This window comes from Pararge aegeria (genome assembly GCF_905163445.1).
Source record: "Pararge aegeria chromosome W unlocalized genomic scaffold, ilParAegt1.1 SUPER_W_unloc_1, whole genome shotgun sequence".
Taxonomy (NCBI): Eukaryota; Metazoa; Arthropoda; class Insecta; order Lepidoptera; family Nymphalidae; genus Pararge; species Pararge aegeria.
The window spans coordinates 419,163-437,941 of NW_024396987.1; the positions used below are offsets into that span (position 1 = coordinate 419,163).

At 38.5% G+C, this 18,779-nt stretch overlaps 2 protein-coding genes across 2 annotated transcripts; one reads left to right on the forward strand and one right to left on the reverse strand.

Moving 5' to 3' along the window:
• Positions 1–3,402: 3,402 nt before the first annotated feature.
• Positions 3,403–4,692, reverse strand: LOC120636750. Its single transcript, XM_039908310.1, has one exon. The coding sequence runs from the start codon at positions 4,690–4,692 to the stop codon at positions 3,403–3,405; it is 1,290 nt and encodes a 429-aa protein (XP_039764244.1).
• A 322-nt stretch (positions 4,693–5,014) lies between these two features.
• On the forward strand, positions 5,015–7,447 carry LOC120636751 (actin cytoskeleton-regulatory complex protein PAN1-like). Its single transcript, XM_039908311.1, has 3 exons — positions 5,015–5,046; positions 5,134–6,276; positions 6,664–7,447. The coding sequence occupies exons 1-3, from the start codon at positions 5,015–5,017 to the stop codon at positions 7,268–7,270; spliced, it is 1,782 nt and encodes a 593-aa protein (XP_039764245.1). The 3' UTR covers positions 7,271–7,447.
• The last annotated feature ends 11,332 nt before the right edge of the window (positions 7,448–18,779 follow it).

The following is an 18,779-nucleotide window of genomic DNA, read 5'->3' on the forward strand; positions in this document are numbered from 1 at the left end:
ACGGCTTGGAGCGCGGGAGAATTTAAATTATACAATATTGAAACTAAAGAAATATACTTTCTTTACATATATATACTACAGCAATACACACATCTCTTAAATGGAGTATTGTAAGCTATTTTGAGTGCTTTGTTTTGGATAATTTGTAATAATTTATAATTAGTTGAACAAGTATTACTCCAAATGGGGCAAGCATAAGTTATTGTACTTGTCAGGTACAATATAAATTTTTAGCTTGGTAGACGCGCTAAGTTTCCTTTTTTCGATTTAAGATTAGGCTGAGGGCACCAAGTGTTTGTGCACCTCTTACTCGTAAATCTGCAATGTGCTTCGACCAATTTAGTTTTACGTCCATGTTTAACCCAAGATAGCACACTTACCGCCGCTACTGGTCGAGACTTTTTACGAGTCCACTGTCCGGGTGTTATTTCTGGCCTTCTGCGCCACCCTGCAAAAAGAAAAATAATTAATTTCATTGGAAAATTTTTGGACTTTTTCCGAAAATTTTCCGAGTTTCTAAATTTTTTAACTAAATTTTCACATAAGCGTGTGCTCCTCACTGGACTGCACGACACCCGCACGCGCGAGAGCGGCGCGCACGCGAATTTAGCACATTTTAGACGGTCTAAAAAGACATTAATCTTGAACCGAGGCTTCATAGGCCCTACAAAACTGCCATACTTTGAGTGATTTCATTCAACAATTTGACTGCTAAACACACTTACCGCCGCTCCTGGTCGAGACTTTTTACGAGTCCACTGTCGGGGTGTTATTTCTGGCCTTCTGCGCCACCCTGCAAAAAGAAAAATAATTAATTTCATTGGAAAATTTTTGGACTTTTTCCGAAAATTTTCCGAGTTTCTAAATTTTTTAACTAAATTTTCACATAAGCGTGTGCTCCTCACTGGACTGCACGACACCCGCACGCGCGAGAGAGGCGCGCACGCGAATTTCGCACATTTTAGACGGTCTAAAAAGACATTAATCTTGAACCGAGGCTTCATAGGCCCTACAAAACTGCCATACTTTGAGTGATTTCATTCAACAATTTGACTGCTAAACACACTTACCCCCGCTCCTGGTCGAGACTTTTTACGAGTCCACTGTCGGGGTGTTATTTCTGGCCTTCTGCGCCACCCTGCAAAAAGAAAAATAATTAATTTCATTGGAAAATTTTTGGACTTTTTCCGAAAATTTTCCGAGTTTCTAAATTTTTTAACTAAATTTTCACATAAGCGTGTGCTCCTCACTGGACTGCACGACACCCGCACGCGCGAGAGCGGCGCGCACGCGAATTTCGCACATTTTAGACGGTCTAAAAAGACATTAATCTTGAACCGAGGCTTCATAGGCCCTACAAAACTGCCATACTTTGAGTGATTTCATTCAACAATTTGACTGCTAAACACACTTACCGCCGCTCCTGGTCGAGACTTTTTACGAGTCCACTGTCGGGGTGTTATTTCTGGCCTTCTGCGCCACCCTGCAAAAAGAAAATAATTAATTTCATTGGAAAATTTTTGGACTTTTTCCGAAAATTTTCCGAGTTTCTAAATTTTTTAACTAAATTTTTACATAAGCGTGTGCTCCTCACTGGACTGCACGACACCCGCACGCGCGAGAGCGGCGCGCACGCGAATTTCGCACATTTTAGACGGTCTAAAAAGACATAAATCTTGAACCGAGGCTTCATAGGCCCTACAAAACTGCCATACTTTTTTTTTTTTTTTTTTTTTTCTTAAGAATACTTTATTTGTTGGTCAGAAAAATATGAATACAATTGTTTTTCCACAGAAAGTAATTATTTATAGTAAATCAATAGACAATGAATAAAAAGCAGTAGACAATGAATCAGTATTTAGTGACAGAGAATATTTATTCAAACATTATATTATTAAGTAAGGTAACAGAATCTAATTTTAATTGAAAAAATGGGGTTTTTGTTGGTCTAGTACTATACCTAGCTGGTACTATAGTTATTAAAAAATCAGGAAGGAAGCAAATAATATACTATTCCTTATTGAGTATCAAAGTAACATTAAAATTAAATTAAATTGTTAACTTAAGTATGCTAATAATAAATTTAATAACAAAGTATTTATATCAAATGTAAATTTTCAAATTAAATGACTTTTACAATGCAAATTCACAATTTTCAAAAAAAATAGCTAGTTTTCGAGTATCGTATGTCCTACATGTTTGAGACAATGTACTTTTTTGGAAGTTTATACAACTTTGTAAAAAAATGTCTTCATAAAAATTATTTTTTTACAGATGGATGATATTAACCTTTATTACTTAGGGTTTTAACCTTTCAAACATACTATCTATACCACCACAATACACCATAATATAGCTACAGCATTTTTGCGGCGCATCAAAAGACTCAATCTTATACAGGTACTAAACATATTTAATTGATTTTAATATTTCTGTAATTATTCTCTGAAATTATAATTTTTATTTTAGGGACGCAAATGTCAAAGTCAATGTAATAAAAAAACTTTTATTCAAAATAATGTTGCTTGAAGTGATGGCAATATTAGTTATTAAATTTATGTTTTTATTAGAATGCACAAACAAATTTAGGACCGACAGGATTAGAAACGGGAACTCTCTCGCATTGGCGGTATGACAACCATGTATGGTGAAGGCCGCGATTGCAGTCGCCAGTTCGCAGAACTACTGATGCCTGGGGTAGTAGGGCGGCGGGTACCGTTCCATCGCGTAGTGGCTGGGCTGATGTACGGGCGGCGGCGCGGGCGCAGCGGTCGGCGCGAACGAGACGGGCGGCGGGGGCGCGGGCGGCATCGCAAGTGGAACGTGTGCTCGCATTGCCTGGCTGTCTTGAGCCATTTGCATACCTGCTGTGTGGGCGCCTGCGTTCAGCCTAGCCAATTCGAAGTGGTTATACCGCCACTTGTCGGTCGCCAGAGCCTCGTCGGTTAAACGGCAGGGTGCACCACGTGCAGGTGAGGTTGGCAATTTGGGAGGCTGACTGGTACTAGCCACACCCACTTACACCCCTTATCTTAGTAACCCTATATTAATATTCATATCTTTTTTCTTTTTATTTTAGGTGTATATAGCGCATCGGTGGCGACTTTCGGTTTCGGCGTGACGAGCTTGACGTTTGAGATTGGTAAGTGATGTTTCCTAAATTTATTAATGTTAATTTTTGGTTCTATATAGGCTATTTTGATGAAATATATGTTTATTCCTTTTCTATGCTCAATTAAAATTTGTTCGAGTTTCTCATGAAACCCGCTCAATTTTTTCCTTTTCACATTTTGTTTGTTATTCTTTAGTTCTATTTTACTGATTTCGAGGTTTGTTGCAACTTGGTTAAAGCTCGCCGCTCTGCCGTCGCTAATATCATGCGCTATTGCTCTAGTGATGCCTTTAACAGTAGGCGACACTAAGTCTGGCCAGCCTATCCCATTTTTTGCGGATTGGGCATTCTTTGTCAAAGGCGTCGTGGTCCAGTTTATCCAGTTTGGCCGCCTGACAATTGCGACACGTAGCCTTTTCTCCTGCCATCCAGTGTGGGCAGTCCCTCCTCAGGTGCGGCCCAGTACAATGACTGCACTGGTCTGCCGCTTCCGTGCAGAGTTTCCTACCGTGCCCGTAAGACAGACATCGTGTGCACTGGATTAACGGAGACTGGTCTTCGACCTGCACCCTCTGCAAATCCACGTGCACCTTGCCAGCCTGGGTAAGGTTTTGCCACACTGATGGGGACACCTGCAGGACCGCGTGGCATTCGAGTGGGTTTCTCGCTTTCCGTCGATACCGCACCACGGCCCTGTAGTTCCCTTCAGGTATCCCCGCCAGCAGGTGTGCATTCTGGTTTTTCAGAGCGCCCGTTATGTCTTCGTCTGTATTATAGCTAAGAACATTTTTTATTATAATCAACGGGTCTTTATTTGCTTTCTCTTCTATTAGTAGTGTTGGATTGCCAGACCTGAGCTTATCTGCTACCTTGGCCAGCTCTTCCTGGGTCTGACATCCCAACACCACTTTTTGATCTCTCACTTTCCTGAGCCGGTCCACCCGCAGGCCCGATATCTTTGCGCTCACTGCAGTTCTGATTTTCACTATCACATCGTCACTGGTATCATGAGCGTCAACTGAAGATACGATCAGCGAGTGGACCCGCTCAGGCTGGGAGAAAGAGGTCTTCTCCGATTTGGTGGTTGCGGCCATTGCCGCATATGAGATGCCGCCTAAAGTGTTTTTGTTAATGTCGTCGTTGAGTTTTTCGACCGTTTCTCTGACGGCACCCATATCAGTTCTGGCCGCAACTACAAGATCACTCTGTTTTCTGATTTCTTCCAAGACCTCCTTGGCAAAGTCAGCGACGGGAGCAGTTTGAACGACTGGACACGGTGCTTTGTCGTTGAGTCTCAGCGCAATTGTGTACAGGCCGCTAAGGCACTCGATCAGTGTCTCTTTTATAGTCGCTTTTATATTTCCAGACTGCTCCAACTGAGTCTTGGCTTCCTGGAAGAGCTGGTTTGCCGTGGTAGCCAGCTCCTCAAGGGGGCCTTCCGCGGCCGACTTCGCCAAGAAGGGCAGGTCTTTAGAGGGTGCCTTGACAGGAGGGCGCTTGCGGTTTTCTGGGTCAACGTGCTTAACGTTGACACTGGCCACGTTAGAAGATTTAGTTGCATTTGACGCTCTGAATGCCATTATAATAATTCGTAAGTAAGTTTAGAGTTTAAAAGTCACACAACTAACAATACAACGATACAAACATACAAATTAATAAATAACAGGGAATTACAAATTGGCTATATCACAGTATTTAATGTAGTCCTTCACTATTCTAACCTAATTAGAATTATTGGGAGGTGTAAATTGCCTGCCAATGGTCGATAATTTTGTAATTTTTATTGATTAAAATTTGTCAAGAGCTTCAGTCAGTAAGATAATAAGCGGACTGAAGTTCCTCTAATGTTGTTATTTTTGGGGGTGTAAAGTGCCCCAAGTCATGTAACAATTGGTAATTGTTATGTTTGGGCTGTGTATAGAGCAACCCAAACTGTCACTAGTAAATTGCCTGGGAGCAATACCGAGATATGTCAAATAAACTTTTTGCCGGTCTCTTTAAGTTCTTTATGTCAAATAAAGTTTCTGCCGGGACTTTATATGGGGGCAGTGTAACAAGGGTGCACAGTGCAAGTACCGCCACGAGCTTGTGTTCGAGGTTATAAAAAAGACTTTGAAGTTCTGTCACGACTTTCAAAATTCGGCTGGATGTTCTCGCGAACTGTGTACATATCTGCACGCCACTAAGGAGGAGCAGAGTTTGTTCAAATCTACCGGGCAACTGCCGCGGGTTTTAGCGGAGCGTCACGCCAACATGTCTGCAGCCGCAGCTGAGACTATCCCCCAGATTGCATTATACATACAAGGGAGTTACGCGGGCCCACCTCCGCCGCCACCGCCACCACCTTTGCCGGCTGTGTCTGCGCCGGCTAGTGTTGCCCCCGCTGCAGCGTTCCCGCGACCGCCCGTCGTGTCGGTTGCGCCAATCGCCCCGCGTCCCGTGATGCCTATTGGACAACCACCGCTGCCGCCGCCGCCGCCGCCGCCGCCACCGACGGTTCCAACTACTTCAGTTCGGCAGCAGGCGCCTGTATTTACAGCACCCCCTCCAACGGCACCTTTTACAATGGCCCATCCACCTCCACCTATACCGGTATATGATTCCAGTAAACCACCACCGCCAATAATGCCAGCGCACGCTCAAATAAAAAGTAGCGAACCTACGAAAAGGAAAGCCTCGAATGACGATTCAAATGTGCGAATCAAAATGAAAAAGGGAGAGGATGAAACAATTGCAGACCAGCTGTGTGAAAATTGTGTGCAAAGGGAACTAAGGATCGATGCGATAAAAAAACAATTAGAAGCTATTAATGAAGAGGAGGAATATGGGACTCTCGATTATAAAAAAATGATTGAGGAGTACCAGAACTTGAAAGAAATATTGAAGTCACTAATCAGCACTGATTTGTTTCAAAAGTTCGTTGAAGAAAATGTAGAGGGAATCTCTCAAAATCAATCCAATAATAATACTATATTTGATCAAGAACCGTTCAATGCAGGAATCCCTCAAAATCAATCCAATAATACTATATTTGATGAAGAACCGTCAAATGCAGGTGTTTCAACCGTGCCTAATCAATTTTTATTACAACTCATGGAATACATGATGGGCGACGCCAAGGGCGGCGATTTGGGAGCACATAAAAATCAATCCAATAATACTATGTTCAATCCAGCTGCGTTAGCGTCAGGAGCACATAAAAATCAATCCAATAATACTATGTTCAATCCAGCTGCGTTAGCGTCAGGAACCTCTCAAAATCAATCCAATAATGCTTTGTACAATCAAGCAGCGTTGGCGTCAGGAGCACATAAAAATCAATCCAATAATACTATGTACAATCCAGCTGCGTTAGCGTCAGGAGCACATAAAAATCAATCCAATAATACTATGTACAATCCAGCTGCGTTAGCGTCAGGAACCTCTCAAAATCAATCCAATAATACTATGTACAATCATGGAGCGTTAGCGTCCGGAGCCCATAAAAATCAATCCAATAATACTATGTTCAGTCAAGCAGCGTTAGCGTCAGTCACGGCACAACAAAAGAGCTTTGATGAATCACTTATTCAAGCTTTATCTTCTTTGGCTGGAGAAAGTAATCCTGTCAAAATAAAACACAATAATAAAAATAACGCATCTCCTGAGATATTGCAAACGTTTTTGGACATTTTACAACAAATTAATTCAACTGACGAAACAGCGCCTGCAGAAGTGAACCTAGATACAAGCAACAACGCAAGCTCAAATAATAGTAACATAAGTGACTCCCAACAATACTCGAATAGGCAAGATATACCCGTGTCATCAGTGAGTTCGAGTAGGTTCCCACCGCCGACTGCGCACGGAGTTGCGACATCTCCGGCGTTCTTGCAACCTCAAGTTGCGCCCGCGCCGCCGCCTTACCAGCACTATCAGCCAATGCCGCCAGCAGGGCTTTACTACCCTTCACCCTTCGCAGGCGCCCACACAGCAGGTATGCAAATGGCTCAAGACAGCCAGGCAATGCGAGCACACGTTCCACTTGCGATGCCGCCCGCGCCCCCGCCGCCCGTCTCGTTCGCGCCGACCGCTGCGCCCGCGCCGCCGCCCGTACATCAGCCCAGCCACTACGCGATGGAACGGTACCCGCCGCCCTACTACCCCAGGCATCAGTAGTTCTGCGAACTGGCGACTGCAATCGCGGCCTTCACCATACATGGTCGTCATACCGCCAATGCGAGAGAGTTCCCGTTTCTAATCCTGTCGGTCCTAAATTTGTTTGTGCATTCTAATAAAAACATAAATTTAATAACTAATATTGCCATCACTTCAAGCAACATTATTTTGAATAAAAGTTTTTTTATTACATTGACTTTGACATTTGCGTCCCTAAAATAAAAATTATAATTTCAGAGAATAATTACAGAAATATTAAAATCAATTAAATATGTTTAGTACCTGTATAAGATTGAGTCTTTTGATGCGCCGCAAAAATGCTGTAGCTATATTATGGTGTATTGTGGTGGTATAGATAGTATGTTTGAAAGGTTAAAACCCTAAGTAATAAAGGTTAATATCATCCATCTGTAAAAAATAATTTTTATGAAGACATTTTTTTACCAAGTTGTATAAACTTCCAAAAAATACATAATTTGCATTGTCTCAAACATGTAGGACATACGATACTCGAAAACTAGCTATTTTTTTTGAAAATTGTGTATTTGCATTGTAAAAGTCATTTAATTTGAAAATTTACATTTGATATAAATACTTTGTTATTAAATTTATTATTAGCATACTTAAGTTAAGAATTTAATTTAATTTTAATGTTACTTTGATACTCAATAAGGAATAGTATATTATTTGCTTCCTTCCTGATTTTTTAATAACTATAGTACCAGCTAGGTATAGTACTAGACCAACAAAAACCCCATTTTTTCAATTAAAATTAGATTCTGTTACCTTACTTAATAATATAATGTTTGAATAAATATTCTCTGTCACTAAATACTGATTCATTGTCTACTGCTTTTTATTCATTGTCTATTGATTTACTATAAATAATTACTTTCTGTAGAAAATTGTATTCATATTTTTCTGACCAACAAATAAAGTATTCTTAAGAAAAAAAAAAAAAAAAAAAAAAGTATGGCAGTTTTGTAGGGCCTATGAAGCCTCGGTTCAAGATTTATGTCTTTTTAGACCGTCTAAAATGTGCGAAATTCGCGTGCGCGCCGCTCTCGCGCGTGCGGGTGTCGTGCAGTCCAGTGAGGAGCACACGCTTATGTAAAAATTTAGTTAAAAAATTTAGAAACTCGGAAAATTTTCGGAAAAGTCCAAAAATTTTCCAATGAAATTAATTATTTTCTTTTTGCAGGGTGGCGCAGAAGGCCAAAAATAACACCCCGACAGTGGACTCGTAAAAAGTCTCGACCAGGAGCGGCGGTAAGTGTGTTTAGCAGTCAAATTGTTGAATGAAATCACTCAAAGTATGGCAGTTTTGTAGGGCCTATGAAGCCTCGGTTCAAGATTTTTATGTCTTTTTAGACCGTCTAAAATGTGCGAAATTCGCGTGCGCGCCGCTGTCGCGCGTGCAGGTGTCGTGCAGTCCAGTGAGGAGCACACGCTTATGTGAAAATTTAGTTAAAAAATTTAGAAACTCGGAAAATTTTCGGAAAAAGTCCAAAAATTTTCCAATGAAATTAATTATTTTTCTTTTTGCAGGGTGGCGCAGAAGGCCAGAAATAACACCCCGACAGTGGACTCGTAAAAAGTCTCGACCAGGAGCGGCGGTAAGTGTGTTTAGCAGTCAAATTGTTGAATGAAATCACTCAAAGTATGGCAGTTTTGTTGGGCCTATGAAGCCTCGGTTCAAGATTAATGTCTTTTTAGACCGTCTAAAATGTGCTAAATTCGCGTGCGCGCCGCTCTCGCGCGTGCGGGTGTCGTGCAGTCCAGTGAGGAGCACACGCTTATGTGAAAATTTAGTTAAAAAATTTAGAAACTCGGAAAATTTTCGGAAAAAGTCCAAAAATTTTCCAATGAAATTAATTATTTTTCTTTTTGCAGGGTGGCGCAGAAGGCCAGAAATAACACCCCGACAGTGGACTCGTAAAAAGTCTCGACCAGTAGCGGCGGTAAGTGTGCTATCTTGGGTTAAACATGGACGTAAAACTAAATTGGTCGAAGCACATTGCAGATTTACGAGTAAGAGGTGCACAAACACTTGGTGCCCTCAGCCTAATCTTAAATCGAAAAAAGGAAACTTAGCGCGTCTACCAAGCTAAAAATTTATATTGTACTTGTCAGGCCAACAATAACTTATGCTTGCCCCATTTGTAGTAATACTTGTTCAACTAATTATAAATTATTACAAATTATCCAAAACAAAGCACTCAAAATAGCTTACAATACTCCATTTAAGAGATGTGTGTATTGCTGTAGTATATATATGTAAAGAAAGTATATTTCTTTAGAGTTTCAATATTGTATAATTTAAATTCTCCCGCGCTCCAAGCCGTCGGCAAAGCAGTTCAAAAGTTATGATAAAACAGTAACAAATATGGCAGTCAGAAAAAGACAATTTTGATGTGTCATTGTGCGTGACTTATAACGGATAACGGAATAAATCAAAAAACCATTTGTGAACTTACTTAAGAAATAAACTTTAAATGTCGTTTCTTTGTTTTTACAGGTAGGAGTGATTTACATATTTGTCTCAAAATTGAATTGTAGCGTAATGTAATAAAAATAACGAAATAAATCTTAGTTTTTACAGAGCAACACATTTAAGTTGTTTCAGTTGACGAAATCATACGAAGTAAACTAAAAACCTATTATAAAACGACATTTTTGTTTATTAACGTCAATTGGAAATGGAGAAACTTCGTTTTGAATTTACACTGACGCCTGGGAATGATGGAAAATCGAACGTTTTTGCTATAACCTCAATAGCCACAAGTGATAACAAAGTGTACGCAATACCCGGAGAGTTACAACCAGTTAATCTTCATAAAGAAATATTGAAAACATCTGCGTATGTGAAAGTAAAAAATAGCATAAAAAAAGGCACCAGGTAAGAAGAGTCTGGATAACTTTGACAAAAGAGCTTGAAAAAGTTTATGTGGATGAGGACGGTAATTTACAATTTGGGGACCAATTTCTAGAAGAAATTTGCCAGGAAAAAGTTGCCGCTCTTACATCAGACACTGGTACATTGGAGAAGTTATTTGAAAAATTAGTAGAAAATACGCAGGTGAGTAAAACTCAGAGCTTGAAACATGTTGCTGAGAAGTTTGTGATAGAAAAATTTACAAGTAAAAATTCCAATGCAAACCAGTGGATTGACATTTTTGAAAAAGAATGCATACGCTTTGATGTGAAAACAGATGAACAAAAAATTGAAATACTCAGATTGTTTATGGATAAAAGTTGTGCTGATTGGTATAGCTCAATGATCATAAAATTAACCGTCAACTCTGAATGGTCAATGTAGAGAAACAAATTCTGTGAATCATTTGCGAACAAGGGATGGAACCCAGTCACATATGCACTATTATTTAAATACAAAGAAGGTTCATTGTTAGATTATGCCATGAGAAAGGAAAAACTTTTGTTGGAAATGAGAAGAACAATTGACATAGGCACATTGTTGGATCTTATCGCAGCTGGTTTACCAGAGTTTATTCTTAATAGAATTGATAGAGAAGCATTACTTCATACAGTGGATTTATTCAATGAAGTGAGTAAATTTGAACACATGGTAAATAAGAGAAATTTTGTGGCTAAGGGAAAATATGGAAACCCTAGAGCACAGACTAAAAATGAAGATAAAATTCCTTGCAAAATTTGTGAAAAATTAAATAAAGGAAATCGGTACCACTCTGGGAGTTCATGTTGGTTTCGAACAAAAGAGGACGACAAATGGAAAAAAATGCTATCAAACATGTTAACAATTCGGTGATTGAAGCTGAGTTAAATGAAACCGACCAAAAAAACGAATAGCAACACCACTAATTAATGTAAAATTAATATTAAATGATAAAGTACAAATAAATGGAATTTATGATTCCGGCTCAAATGTTTCTCTGATTAACTCAAAGTTACTTAAACTAAAAGGAAAAAGAAACAGTTCAAATGAAGCTAATTTAGTAACAATTAATGGTATTAAAAAGACAAGTGGTTTGACAACTTTAAAAATAAAAATCTTTGAATTGGAAAAAGATGTTGATGTATACATAATTGATGAAAAAAACTTTAAATATGAATTTTTGATTGGATTATACATAATTAAAAGTTTTAAGCTTATTCAAAATGAAGACTTATCAATAACACAAAAACACTGTGTTAATACGGAAAATGAAAAAACTGAATTTTTTTTTACCAATATTAGAACAAATACAGTATTACAAGAAATACAAAAAAATAATAGCATTTGGTCGAATTACAAAATAAATTTGAATGAGCATGTTAACAAACAAGATTTCAAATTAATGATAGAGCACTTAAATCAGTATCAAAAAAATAAAATAGATAGACTAATAAGCAAATATAAATCCGTTTTTGCAAAGGACAAATATGATGTTGGTTCGGTTGATGGATATGAAGCGAGGATAGACTTATTAGTCGATAAATATTGTAGTAAGAGGCCTTATAGATGCACTATAGAAGATAAAAAAGAAATAGAAAAACTAATAGCAAAATTACTGGATACTAAACTTATAGAAGAGTCCTATAGTCCATTTGCTGCGCCTGTAACATTGGCATTTAAAAAAGAGGAGAACAGAAAGTCCAGGCTATGCATAGACTTCAGGGATTTAAATAAAATAGTAGTGCCTCAAGCTCAACCATTTCCCTTAATTGAAGATTTAATGATGAAAACGAGAATGCAAATTTTTTTCAACATTAGACATAAATTCAGCATTTTGGTCTATCCCTTTACGAATCGAAGATCGAAAAAAGACGGGATTCGTTACACAGGATGGACATTTTCAATGGACATGCCTTCCATTTGGGTTAAAGACCTCACCAGCAATTTTTCAGAGAATATTAAGTAATATATTGAGAAAGTATAAACTAATAGATTTCACAGTTAATTTCATTGATGATATACTCATTTATTCCGAAACTTTCGATGAACACATTGGTCATCTAACACAGTTATTAGATGCAATCAAAACAGAAGGCTTCAGGCTAAAATTTTACCAAATGCACCTTTGCATCAGACTCTGTCAAATACCTGGGTCACATAATTCAGAATAATTCTGTAAAACCACTTAAAGATAACCTGATTTCAATAAAAGATTTCCCAGTTCCAAAAACACAAAAAAATTACGAGTATATAGAAAAAAGAGCAATAATACTAGAACCATTGCATAATTTACTAAGGAAGAATCAAAAATGTGTTTGGTCAGATAAATGCCAAACAGCATTTGAAATGATAAAAAACTTGCTATGCTCACAACCAGTTCTAGAAATATATGATCAGGACTTACCAATAAACATCTATACTGATGCTTCTTTAGAAGGTATTGGGGCTATTTTAAAACAAACACAACCGGATGGTAAAGAAAATCCGGTTGCATATTTTTCAAAAAAATTAAATGAAGCACAAAAGAAAAAGAAAGCAATATACTTAGAATGCTTAGCTATCAAGGAAGCGGTGAGATACTGGCAACACTGGTTGATAGGTAAAACTTTTACAGTTTATTCAGACCACAAACCACTTGGAAACATGAATCTGAAATGTAGGGCTGATGAAGAGCTTGGTGATTTAACATATTATCTTTCACAATATGATTTTAAAATAAAATATGCACCAGGAAAACAGAATTTGGAAGCGGATTGCCTGAGCAGAAATCCGGTATTGGAGTCCAATGAAAATACAGATGAACAATTAAAAGTTGTGAACTTAATTAAACTTGAAGATATCATAAAAGATCAAAAAAATTACGAAGAAATACAAAACAAAAAAAGCAAATTAATTGAACGATGCAACGTCTTCTTCAAAATGGGTAAAAAACGAAAAAAAATAATTCTTTCTGAACAATTTAGCTAATTGTTGAAAAACGTGCATGATAAATTTTGCCATATTGGAATTGGACAAATGCAGAAGACAATTAGTCCACACTATGCAGCTAAAAATTTGATGAAGAACATCAAAAAAGTTTGTAGTAGTTGTGAAATTTGTATTAAAAATAAATCAAGAGGACAAGATAAATTTGGATTTATGTCTCAGCTTGGCCCAGCCACGAAACCCTTTCAAATAATCTCTATAGACACGATTGGAGGCTTTGGAGGTTCCAGATCAACAAAAAGATATCTTCATTTGGTTCATCCACCCTACAGTCCTGACCTGGCTCCCAGTGATTATTATCTCTTTCCAAAAATGAAAAAAGAACTTCGGGGGAAGAAGTTCTCAAGCGATGAAGAAGTGAAGGAAGCAGTTTCAGCTTATTTTTCAGACAAAGAAAAAACATTTTTTTTTCGAGGGTATACATAAGCTAATTGAAAGATCTGAAAAATGTATTAGGGTTGCAGGAGAATATATTGAAAAGGAAAAATAAACTTGTATTTTTATTTCCACGTCTTACCCCCGATGCCGCGAACTTAAAAACGCCCCCTCGTAGATACGAGTATCTGAGCGGTCATGGAAATAATTTAGCTTGGTTACCAGGAACTAAATTTCTAGGTGTGGGTACATCATTGGGAAAATTAAAACTATTTGATACAAGAACTCATAAAACAGCGCAATATTTCAGTTTACATACAGCTTATAACACAATTAGCTTTTCATCCTAAAAATAAATGTTTAGTGACTGCAAGTAAAGATGGCACTTTGAAGGTCGTGGATTTAACCATGGGAAAAGCTTTATATTCTTTAGATCTAATGCTGCAAAGAATGCTGTTACTTATTCTAAGAGTGGTGCATTTATAGCTGCGGCTACTTCAGACCGATTGGTTGGTATATGGAAAACATAATTCAAATAGAATCTTGATTTAAAAGCTAGAAAAATATGAATTGTTATGATATTTCTTTCTACTTATACCCATCAACAGAAATTAAGGGGTTTATTCCACTTGCATATATAGAAGTTTCGGAGGGATGGGCTTCGTCAGCATTGGTCTGCAACCCGTCTAGGAGAAGGAAAACTCAAAAATCAAACCCGGAATGGTTACTCTGTTAGGCGCGCATGGGTCCAACCTGTCTAAGCGGCAGTCACCTGCAGCCGACCTGGTTCCACATATATCGACTTATCGTTCCTGTGGGTCAGACCAGCTAGGCCGAGAGGGTGGTGTAGGTCTTGGGCAACCCTACATCTCCTCAATATCGTCCCAGGCGATGCACTGTCTGTGAAGAGGACACTTCACACGTGAGAGCTAGCTTTCGCGGAAACAACACGGAGAGTGGCAGTTACCAGTTATAAGTCCGCATGAATAGGCGTAAGTGTGGACGCTAGGGGTCATTCTCGACAGTGAGAGAGTCCATTGTAGACTCATCGATCAGTTACCAGCTCAAGCTAGGCAGCCCCCGGCCAATTGGGTACTGATCCGTCTCGGTGCGAGTCTGTTCTTTTGAGGTGTGGAGAACACTGGCTTATAGCCAGATAACTAGCGCCGTTATCTGTTACACCTGCATTCACGAAAATAAAACCTACTATTACCCGACTATCTATGCGTCTTGCGACGCGGAACGTCCGTACATTGAGGACAGGTCTCCCAAACACCTGTGGAGGCTTAGGTAACGTACAAGACCTACGTAAAACCGCTGTAATTGATCTTGAGTTAAAGAGGCTCAACATAGCAGTAACAGCTTTACAAGAAACACGAATTCCCGACGAAGGCTCCATTAGAGAATCTCACTACACTTTTTTTTGGAGAGGGAAAGAGGAATCTGCCAAACGTGAGCATGGTGTCGGGTTTGCAATAAGAAACGACCTTTTGCCATCGCTGGAGACCACTCGTGGTATATCAAAAATATGACCTATGAAAACATCAAAGACACTGTAAGTAAATATAAAAAGCAGTTTCATCTCCAATACAGAAACGGGAATAAAGTAGCTGTCATCTGTTATTCACCTGAAGCTCATCAAGCTGTTAAAAGGTGATCTGCTGATGGTGTATTACACATACACCCGCAAGGATGAAAAAACACCCAAGGTAGTTATCAAAGGTCTACCTGCCTATACTGAAAAGGATCTTCCTGATGAGCTCAAAAAGCTTGGCTTTGTGGGAGCTACTGTGACTAAATTAAAATTAAACAATGAGGCACCTTGTCCTCCATATTTAGTTCAACTCGCCGAAGGCTCTGATGTTGTCAAATTTCGACAAATAAAATACTTATTTAACTGTGTTATAACGATTGAAAAATTTAAACCTAACCTCTCTTCAGGTAGACAGTGCTTAAGTTGTTAGGGCTTTGGACATTCTTCGAAAAACTGTAATATGCCACCGCGTTGTGTTAACCCTTTATAGGGCAGAGGGGCTATTTTTACCACCAATATTTTCTACCGATTAAGCAGTGAGAACAAAATTAGGGAATATATATTTTTTTGCACTGGCAAATATGAATTATCTGTCTTGTCAATAATTAAAAAAAAAAAAGATTTGTCTTTGGAATTTTTGTGATGGCCGATGCAGCTGTTGTAAAATTGGCGTATTTTTCATGATCAGTTTTAATCTCCGTGAATCTTCTTAATTTTACTTGGAAAGAGGTAATTACTTAGTTTCGTTTTGTGGAATTATAATTACTCCTATGATTTTTGCCTGTATTTTTGAATTCACCATCTTTTTTCTTTTTTCTAAGATTTTTTTCATTGGTGGGAATATTATTCCCGCTGCCCGGGTATGTCGTTCAACTAGTTCATATTTTTTTCAGATTTTCTCGTACAATGGAGCATTATTTGCGTGACGATGAAATAGAAAAGGCCTTGGAGGAGATCTTTGGGATTCCAGATGATGGTTCAGAAGACGGAAATGAGTCTGATGAGGCAGAAGAATTCAATGTGAACAATATTCAAAGAGTTCTGGAAGAATAGTTCTTCCACAAGTTCTCCTGCGCCGGAGCAATCAGAATACACACTTAGAAATAGACCAGAGCCAGAGCCTTCCTCATCACATTCAACTTCTGCTGGAAGATCAGATTACTCACATCAGGACGAGTCTTTGAGTATTGAATCTACCCAACAGATCCCAGAATTACTGGAGGAAGAACCTAGTGATGAATCAGAATGTGAAGATGAGTCATGGGGAAAAAATATGTGGGATTCCCGGCCAGATCCTGAATTTGATGAGGTAACAGTACAACCTAAGTATCTTATGAATAGAAAAGCCCGTCCAGTAGCCCACTTTGAAAAGTTTTTCAACGATGATGGCTTTGATTTGATTATTACTCAGACGAACTTGTATGCGGAACAGGAACGGATAAAGAATTTGAGTCCTGTCGACAAAGCAGAAATTCGTGCTTTTTTGGGCATTTTTATTATAATGGGATATCACATTCTGCCCCAAATAGATTTGTATTGGTCAACAGACCCTGGCTTTAGAGTAAACGAAGTTGCTGATGTTATGACGGTAAAACGTTTCAAGAAAATATTACAGGCACTTCATTTGAATAATAACAGAGAACAACCCGAAAGAGGAAGTCCCGATTTTGACAAATTGTATAAACTTAGACCTCTCATATCATAACTCAATGATGCATTTCAAAATAATGCCACCAACTCATCATCACAGAGCATCGATGAGAGCATGATCCTCTTCAAAGGTAGATCCAGCTTGAAGCAGTATATGCCGTTGAAACCTATAAAAAGGGGATATAAAGTGTGGTGTTGCTGCGACAGCAGCACAGGGTATCTATATAATTTCGAAATTTATACAGGTAAAACGGGACAAGGAACAGAATAGCGCTTAGGTGCTAATGTTGTAAAAAGATTGTCAATCAAATTGTCAGAGAAAGCTTTCAAGAAACACATCACCTTCGATAATTTTTTTTGCGACTGGTACTCATGCAGTATTTATATGAAAAAAAAAAACACTATTACATCCCTTATCTATTTATTTATCACATCCTATTTTTAAATTAAAAGAAGTTGGTATACTAAAATTAACCAGGAATTACAAGGTCTCCGACCACCATGTCGGAGGTGTCCTGCTATTCTTTCCCAAAGGAAGAATAATTTAAAAAAAAAAAATTGGTTGCCTGTAAAGTCGGTATACGGGCGAAAGTTTTACGTGACAACGACTTTGAGTGGTAAAATAATTTTAATGTGAATATTCATTCGTATAGTAGGAAGAAGGATGAAATAATAGTAACAATTTAAAACATTTATTTATACAAAGAATTATATTTAAAACATTAATTTATACAAAGAATCTCGCACTGAATTTCATATTAACAAAATTTTATTTTTACCTTTACACATACATACGTATTTATATACAAATATACATACAATAACTTGCAATACATTTGCGTACAATGAAACAGCGTTTACTACTACGGACGCGTGCCTTTCACTTTTTATGTCTGTCTCTCTCGCTCTTAGGCGGGCTAACCATGCCCGAGTGGAAGGGACGCGTGCCTCTCACTCGCTCTCATTGTGAGCGCATAACGTGAGCGGAGCGTAACGCAGTTTCTTGAAGTGTCACCCGGCAAACCAATTTATAAGACGTTGTCACGTCAAAATATATTTGCAAGTGGAACGGTTAGAAGAAATAGAGCAGTTTTACCTAGTATAATAAAAAGAACTGGCAGGAACAAGAGTTTGAAGTTGAAAAAAGGCGAATTCAAGTGGAGAACTAAACAAGACGTAGCTTTTACTGTATGGCAGGATACCAAAGAGGTTTTGTTACTAACCAATGCTTTTCATCCCAAAGAAGGAATGACTACAGTTCAAAGAACTCAACAAGTTGGCACTAAGCCGACAGTGAAATGCCCAAGGGTAGTGAAAGAATACACAAAAAGAATGGGAGGTGTCGACCTATTTGATCAAATCAAGAACACATATTCTATCGGACGAAGAAGCAAACGCTGGTGGCTGCGGACTTTTTGGTTGATGCAAGCTTGACAAATGCTTTCATTTTATATTCCAAAACACCAAGGGTACACAAGCTTACCAATTTAGAATTTCGGGTGGCTCTTGCAAGAGGACTTATTGGTGGTTATAGTAGCAGAAAAAGAAAGTCGAGCGTGGGCACCTACGTTTCCAAGAAATTACGATGTGATACAGACAATTACCAAAAAAGTATCAATGCTGTGCCTGAAGAAGTGCGATTCCAAAATGTAGGTGTGCATATGCCAGCAGCCATGGAGACCTACCGGCGCTGTAAGCTCTGCAGCACAAAGACGAGCGACAAACGAAGCAAAATAAAATGCGATAAATGTAATGTCCCGCTTTGCATTACACCGTGTTTTGCACAATACCATACTGTAAGCACATGAGTAGTTGACGGGCAGTGGAGATATTTTTCCCACCAAATTTCCACAATTTTCCTAATTAGTTTTCCAATTTTTTTTAATGCCATTTTTTTTAAATAAATAAAAATATGCCAAAACTATAAACAAAAGTTGTTTTATTCTTCTGGATAGTTCTGCCTTATAAAGGGTTAAATGTACAGAGATGCGCCCATCTTCTAAATGTTTGAAGAAAAGTCGGAATGAACTTGCTTACTGTTGCAACTGCAA